Consider the following 8,815-nt stretch of genomic DNA (forward strand, 5'->3'; position numbering starts at 1 on the left):
ACGAATAAACAATTGAACATGCATGCATGACTAGTGAATGAGGAATGATTGAAGTGCTCAAGTCAACGAATGAGATGCAAGGTTAACGAATGTATAGATCTTAAACGAATGGAATGAACATTAAAGAATGGACAACAAGATGACGAATGGGAGCAAGTTCAGGCTTAACGAATGTGTTATGTTAGTCTTCACGATTGTGCACGGTTATAAGTAACGAATGAGCATTGTAGTATAAATAGGATTCAGTTAGTCACACACACAAGTTACAGAAGTTCATTTCTTACGAGACACATATTGTACCCTCACTCTGCCGAAATTTATAACGACCTTCAACGAGTTAATATTTACATATCTTTTACGTGTTCGGTCGTTTCGTTCATTGATTAGCACCGAAACGCACCGAAACTAACTCCGTGCATTTTCGGTTTCGTAGTTCAATATCGAGTTCATCGATCCTCATCGGGAAAAGCAACCTGAAGAATTGGGGTTTGGTTGAAATGGGCTTGCTGAACTTGGGTTTACGGTTCTTGGGTTCAATAGTTTGGATTTGATAGGTTTGACCTGGATTAATTTTATCTGGATAGAATTAAGCTTGATTTGCATATACATTGCGAATGTGACTCGGATCACCACAATTCTAGCAAGCTCGATATGTCGGAATGGTCGGTTAACGGGTTAAGTGTATGACATGGCATGGGGTTGAGGAAAGGTTGAAGCAACGGTTTTGAGTCATAGGTGAATGATGTTGGGTTTGTAAGAGTTCTCGATAGGCATTGAAGATAAGACTATAACGACCATAATTGGAGCATTGGCGGCACGGATACCAACAGGACGATGGCATTTGCAAGTACCTCAAAATAGGTAGGGACCCAAATACGGTTATTAGAAGAAGCTTGAGGACCTTGAGGAGCTTGAGGTGGGGTAGCGTTGTTTTACAGTAAAGTTCTTTCGTTTCTTGGGGTTATGATTGTTGAAGTGGTTTGGTTATTTATTCGTAGTTGCTAGTAGAGGGAGTAGTGGTTGAGGACGACGAGTTGTTGACATTGATGATTTGGAGTTGGGTCAAGAAATTAGCGGTAACAGTAGCGATCTCCTTGCTAAGCGGCCATACGGCGATGGGAAGTTCCAGCGGGACGGGGTTAGTACGACGACGGATGTGGGGAGAGGAAGACATTTTGAAATTTATGAGAATACGGAAAAACAATGAAAATATGAGAAAATTCGTGAAAACATGTGGGTGTAATTCAATAACTTCTAAAACTCAAATTCTTTGTAATTAAAATTGTAAAATAATTAAACATCACATGAGATAAAAACATGATGACAATGAAAATTAAGTAATATGAAAGAATTTATGAAACTTGAGAGTGTAGCTTGTAATATTATTGGAATTGGAACATTCACTGAAATTGTGAATATAAGATTAAATTTGAGAAATGACATGTGAATACTGACTTTTATGGGGTTGCATGCACAATTAACCTTAATGAATAAATAAACCATGAAACTTTAACCATTTTGCAAATTGATATTGAGTTTGAGGTTGAGGATCAATTTTGCCAAAAATGATAAACAAAATTTAAACAACCATATTTTTAGATGGAAATTAAAAATTCATGATTGAAATGAAAATATTTCAAAAAAACTGACAATATTGAAAATTGCAACATATATTTAAAGGATAATTATTGGTGAAGTATGGAAAATTGAATGTTAAAAATAAATTTAAGAGGATACTTGTTACATTAATATAATATGTAAATATTTAAATAAATTTAAAGAGATTAAATTTGAAGGCGGATATTCACAAATCACCGGGATAGTCTTATTCCATTAATTTTCAAAACTAGATAAAATATAAAATGGATCGTTGAAATATCCATGAATCACAACGACTAGTACAACATTGAAATCATAAAAATCAAAACTTGCTTTTTTGAAAAGTATTTCATAATTAAATTAAAACTTTTGAGATGAGGTTGTTGAAGTGAATAATTGAAGTAATTCATAAATCACTCCGTTTTACATACTTAACCCATTCATTCAACAAAATATTAGGAAATCAAGTTTTAGCCACGAATCACCATGAATTCGGTCATAATTGATGAATGTGATTGCTACATGACCACGTTTGATACAATAGGGTTGGTAGATTCGTAGACGTTTGGTGTGATATGCTTTGGCCTAATAGGTTTCACACCCTAATCGAACCCTCTAGAAAAGCAAACGGGTCTTGTGGTTGATTGGGATTTATACGCATGGCATTTTCCTTAAAGGATAATTATTGTTCATGTATAGAATATTTAATGTTAAAAATAAATTTAAGAGGATACTTCTTACATTAATGTAATATGTAAATATTTAAATAAATTTAAAGAGATTAAATTTGAAGGCGGATATTCCCAAATCACCAGGATAATCTTATTCCATTAATTTTCAAAATAGATAAAATATAAAATGGATCGTTGAAATATCCATGAATCACCACGACTAGTACAAGAATGAAATCATAAAAATCAAAACTTGGGTTTTTGAAAAACATTTCATAATTAAATTAAAATTTTTGAGATCAGGTTGTTGAAGTGAATAATTGAAGTAATTCATAAATCACTCCGTTTTACATACTCAACCCATTCATTCAACAAAATATTAGGAAATCGAGTTTTAGCCTCGAATCACCATGAATTCGGTCATAATTGATGAATGTGATCGTTACATGACCACGTTTGATACAATAGGGTTGGTAGATTCGTAGACGTTTGGTGTGATATGCTTTGGCCTAATAGGTTTCACACCCTAATCGAACCCTCTAGAAAAGCAAACGGGTCTCGTGGTTGATTGGGATTTATACGCATGGCATTTTCCTTAAAGGATAATTATTGTTCATGTATAGAATATTTAATGTTAAAAATAAATTTAAGAGGACACTTGTTACATTAATGTAATATGAAAATATTTAAATAAATTTAAAGAGATTAAATTAGAAGGCGGATATTCACAAATCACCGGGATAGTCTTATTCCATTAATTTTCAAAAATAGATAAAATATAAAATGGATCTTTGAAATATCCATGAATCACCACGACTAGTACAACAATGAAATCATAAAAATCAAAACTTGGGTTTTTGAGATATATTTCATAATTAAATTAAAAATTTTGAGATGAGGGTGTTGAAGTGAATAATTGAAGTAATTCATAAATCACTCTGTTTTACATACTTAACCCATTCATTCCACAAAATATAAGGAAATCGAGTTTTAGCCACCAATCACCGTAAATTCGGTCATAATTGAGGAATGTGATCGTTACATGACCAAGTTTGATTCAATAGGGTTGGTAGATTCGTAGACGTTTGGCGTTATATGCTTTGGACTAATAGGTTTAACACCCTAGCTAAACCCTTTTGGAAAGCAAACGGGTCTCATGGTTGATTGGGATTTATACACATTTCCTTCAAGGATAATTATTGGTGATGTATGGAAAATTTAATGTTAAAAATAAATTTAAGATGATACTTGTTACATTAATGTAATATGTAAATATTTAAATAAATTTGAACGAGATTAAATTTGAAGGCGGATATTCCCGAATCACCAGGATAGTCTTATTCCATTAATTTTCAAAAATAGATAAAATATAAAATGGATCGTTTAAATATCCATGAATCACCACGACTAGTACAACAATGAAATCATAAAAATCAAAACTTGGGTTTTTGAAATATATTTCATAAATAAATTAAATTTTTCAGATAAGGGTGCTGAGGTGAATAATTGAAGTAATTCATAAAAAACAACATTTTACATAATCAACCCATTCATTCAACAAAATATCAGGAAACCGACTTTTAACCACGAATCACCATGAATTCAGTCATAATTGAGGAATGTGATCGTTACATGACCACGTTTCATACAATAGGGTTTGTAGATTCGTAAACGTTTTGTGTGATATGATTTGGCCTAATAGGTTTCACACCCTAGCCGAGCCCTCTAGGAAAGCAAACGGGTCTCGCGGTTGATTGAGATTTATACGCATTGCATTTCCTTAGGCTCGCAAGCCTTGGTGTCAAGGTTCAGAGAACAAGTGTGTCCCCTTTTCAGTTACTACATACCCGTCACATGAATCATCCTCAATTAGAGGGGAGTAAAAATGACAATAGCTGTTTAATTTATTTCGTAAATCGAGTATGACACAATTCAAACAAAAACGAACCGTCCTACAAACTTGCTTCATATTTGATACCCTAAAATAAACTAAATGTCTTCTCAAACATCCAAATCTTTAACTAGCAAACCAATAACACGCGTAAAAATAGAGTTTGATCATCATAAAGTTGAGTGGGCAATCACAAGTTATAGATATATATTATTATATTGTAAAAAAAACAATTCGTATGTGAATATAAACTGCTACAATATTGATGAAATATAACAATTGCCAAATTAATAGATGTGGACCATTTCGGTCTAGCACAAAGCCAGTTTACCCGGGGTAAGGTATTCATACTCGATGAGGATGAGGTGGCCCAATTGCCACTCAATGAGGATGAGGTGGCCCAATTGTAAAACAATAAAAATAAATACATAACCATATAGCATGTCATTGATGACCAATAATCCATAAACACATAACATTGAATTGTGGTTGATGAGGTATAGATTTAAATAATTAAACTTTGATATATATAGTATGTATGTTACCCCCAAAAATAAAAGATGAAAAAGGGGTGTGAATTACTCACATTGAATTTGGTGAATTAAAAGATTAAGATCTTGGTTAAGCTTGGGTGAGTCCCAACGAATAAAGCCTAAATCCAAGTAAATAGAGCTTCTTTAGCATGTGTTTGATAAATAAAGGTTATAGTAAGAGATATGTATTAAAATAACATAACTAAAATTTGAAAAAGAAATAAGGAAAACGAAATCAGTGTTGGACAGAATTCTGTCACTGATTGCATAAATGTTTAAAAATATCAGTAAATTCTCAAACATTATGAAAATCTCTAGTCAACTAAATTAGCATGTAAGAAACAAATTTTCTTTAGAAAGTTTGCCCAGATTTGAACCCGAGATAGGCTAAAATAGCCGATCTTCACAGAGGGTATAGATCTACGCACTAATTTTGAAATAACGGTTGTGAAGCCATATGAAAGACTACAAATACAAATAAATAGTAATCAGAACCATAACTCGATAAAGTTAAGGATAAGCTTTGGCCTTACATCATTCCAGTTTGTTATGACCGATATATGGCTCAATCTTTGAAGATCATTCTTTGCTATGAAATCTGAAACATTTAAAATAAGCATGTTGTTGATGTTTTGGAATGGATTTCGATGAAGAAAAATTATGAACCACCGGTGGTATGATGAATACAATCTGTTTCATCATGTATCATCACAATCATTATGATTTTTGAATTTAAGAAACAAAAAAATTCAAGAATTTAAAAACTTGTTAAGGTGTGAACGTCATAACAAAAAAGAAAATAGAAAAAAAAATATGAAGAACACAAATTAAAACTTACTTAAAAGAATGTTTTATAGAGAGATGTAGAGACTAATGAGCAAGGAAATAATATGCAAAAGAAGGGATATTAATAGTTAAGTTAGGGTTAAAACCATAACTTGATGAGAAAGTTTAGAGGAAATCTTGGTTTAAAAAATTTGATTAATAATAATAATAATAATAATAATAATAATCAAAATAATGAAAAAGTAGGCATGTTTTTTCAATCCACTTAAAAAAAATTCTTTTTTTAAAAAATAATAATATAATTATGTAAATAGAATTCAACTTTTGTAAATTGTAGAAAGCACCATATTGTTACAATAATAAAACAAATTGATCTTTAAACAACAATATAATATAGTAAAGTATTTTAGTTGAAAATAATATAAAATAACTTTAGCTTTTAAACGGGTTGAGTTGTCGGGTTCGAAAATTGACGAATATTATATGTTCAGTGAAAACTATTGAATTAGAGGATTGCTTAGAAGTTGAAACAACATAATTTATTGGGTTACTGGATTTTAGTAATTCGATCTTTTACCTATTGGCCGAGATTAAAATTGAATAAATGTTTTATGGCATTCCCAACTTTCAATCTATTTTCTTCCAACAGTCACACGCTATAACTGAAAGCTAACCCTGCTAATTTCTTGATGACGTAATCTGCTTATGTGGCAAAAAAAATGACGTGGACTGTGTGTTTGTGTATTTATGTGTATGTGTGTGTGTAAGCCACCACCTGCTACCACCACCACCACGTAAGCAGACCACATTATTAAAAAAATCTAACAATATCACCTTTCATTTAGTGTTAAGATTGTTGGAGAAAACTATGTTAAAAGTTGGAACTGCCTAAAAACATTTCTTCAACTAAGATTAATCCTGATTAGTAGGTTAAAGTTTGAATTATTAAAATTCAATAACCTAATTTATTTTTAGAACTTGTGTGTAACAGGGCGGGCCCTTAGTTGATTATTGTCGAAATGGCCTTTAAATAAACGTATGCACATATGACACATGGTTCATAGATTCATCATTTGATACTATGGGCCTATGTTCTTGTTAATATAAACTAACTCGGCATTTGGGTTTGATAACCCATTTTCATGTATGAGTCATAATAATAATTTTATTAAATTTCATAAAACACTTTCAGCTAAAGGTGCACGAAAAACCGAAATTGGTTATTTTTGTACCCCGGGCACTTCACATCCATACCCGAACATCCAAATCCGACCCTACCGCTAGGGTATCGATAGAGTACGTATTTTAAGCTCAATACCCGAAACTAGTTATACTATATATTAAAGGAAAAGCTCAAGCTACCGTGTTTTTAGTGTAGGTCCAATCAGTTTCTTTTTTTTTTTTTTAATATTTCAGAATCTGTTTCACTGTTTATCCTTTTGAAAGTAGGAAAAGTAACAAAAAGGTAAGTTGGTGTGGTGGTGTTGCTGGATGGTTGTGATATGCACATCCCGAGTTCGAAGCTTACGTAAACCGTTTTCTTTTTTTTAATAGATTTAATACAAAATCAAACAACGAAAAAGTAAGGTGGTGTGATGCTTTATTTTTTTAATTTGTTCTAAATACGTTATTATGAGGAACTTTTTTGGGTTTAGTTTTAGTACCGTAAATAACGTAGTTGATACCAATCGAATTCGCACCAACTTACGGAAACGATGCCCAACCAACAGAACAGCCCGGCGCTACGCTCGGGTAACAACCTAGTTATAGCTTATGCCAAAACCCGGTAATGCGTCTTGAGTTACCCTAACCAATCTGACCTGAAACCATAAATGAAAAATAAAAGGTGTAATAAGCCGAAACCTGAAGAAAGTTCGAGTGATTCGAGAGACTTCTTCCTTCCCTTCCATAAATCCAATCACTAACACACCCTTCCTATTCCTACCACTACCACTACCACTACCACTACAATCTTGAAAAAAAATGGCTTTATTTGGTGATCCGTTCAGGCGGTTCTTCGTGAGTCCTCCAATCTATCGCTCTCCAGCAGCACCTCTCATGGATTGGTTCGAAACTCCGCAATCTCACTTCATTAAAATCAACGTCCCTGGTAACTACCAATTTTTATTTTTATTTTTTTTTTTCAACTATAATCTGTTGATTCAATACCAAATTGTCAAATTCAATACAACTATAGAGCTTTAAATTGTAACGACTTGAACAACTTAGTGGATGTAAATGTTATTAACAATACGAGCCCGAGCCTCAAACAAAGCTCATCTACTTTTCAAGTTGAGCCTTGTATGGGAAGCAGGTCAGGTCTTGTGCAATTTTAAGTTTGACCTCTTTTGAACTTCTTTGTATTAGTTTCACACCGCATAGCCGAGTTTAGGCACGCATAAGATTTTTCAAAAAATATACAAATTTAATTAAAAATGTATATAAGCTAATTAATCAATTATAAATATAAACGAGCTCAAGCATGAGATCTCTTAAGTCAAAAGGAGCCGATCTCGAGCTCGGGCTCTCATAGTTCAAAACTAATTGAGCTCGAGTCTAGCCGAGCTCAGGTTCGGCTCGTTTACACAATTATTCGTGTTATTTATCTAATCAATACTCCAATCAACAATTGCTATACAAATTCGAGTGTAAATTGCATCGATATCAAACCTTCAACTAACAAACACGATGCATCAATTGAAACCGTGCAGGATATAGCAAGGACAACGTGAAGGTGCAGGTAGAAGAAGGCAATGCTTTGGTGGTGAGAGCAGAAACAAGAAAGGAGACATCTAAAGATAATAAGGAAAACGACACCATTTGGCATGTGGCTGAGAGGCGAGGAGGACTTGACGGTTTTACGAGGGAAATTGAATTGCCGGAAGATGTAAAGGTTGATCAGATCAAAGCTCAGGTTGAAAATGGGGTTCTCACGGTGGTTCTGCCTAAGGATTTGAACCCAAAAGCTTCGAAAGTCCGTAATATTCATGTCTCTAGCAAGCTCTAGAAAATTTGTAAAATATGGTTTGTTGCTATGTCAAATGGTGATTATGTTAACATAAATCAGTAATGGATTTTCAAATATGCGATAAATTAATTTATGAATAAATTTCGTAGTAAATTGTTTTATCGATTGCCAATTTTATGGTTTACATTTTTTGGTACAACTTGAACTATGATAACTGGTTGAAGGAGATGGGCTAGCTAGATTAGGGTATTGATATGATTTAAAAACCCAAAGGCCCAATTGCGAATTTTGGGATAGACTGAACTAAAACGTATGGATTCCCCTCATTCCAAAACGGGTGTGAGAAGCACTTGAATTCTCGTAAAAT

The 8,815-nt window shown here is 33.0% G+C and overlaps 1 protein-coding gene across 1 annotated transcript; it reads left to right on the forward strand.

The window, feature by feature from the left end:
- The first annotated feature begins 7,450 nt into the window (after nt 1–7,450).
- Nucleotides 7,451–8,503, forward strand: LOC143591076 (15.7 kDa heat shock protein, peroxisomal). Its single transcript, XM_077071390.1, has 2 exons — nt 7,451–7,590; nt 8,192–8,503. The coding sequence occupies exons 1-2, from the start codon at nt 7,464–7,466 to the stop codon at nt 8,485–8,487; spliced, it is 423 nt and encodes a 140-aa protein (XP_076927505.1). The 5' UTR covers nt 7,451–7,463; the 3' UTR covers nt 8,488–8,503.
- Nucleotides 8,504–8,815: the final 312 nt, after the last annotated feature.

The sequence above is a fragment of the Bidens hawaiensis genome, unplaced genomic scaffold, assembly GCF_021521415.1.
Source record: "Bidens hawaiensis isolate Kalapana, Puna unplaced genomic scaffold, B.hawaiensis_p1.1 tig00039172_1, whole genome shotgun sequence".
Classification (NCBI taxonomy): Eukaryota; Viridiplantae; Streptophyta; class Magnoliopsida; order Asterales; family Asteraceae; genus Bidens; species Bidens hawaiensis.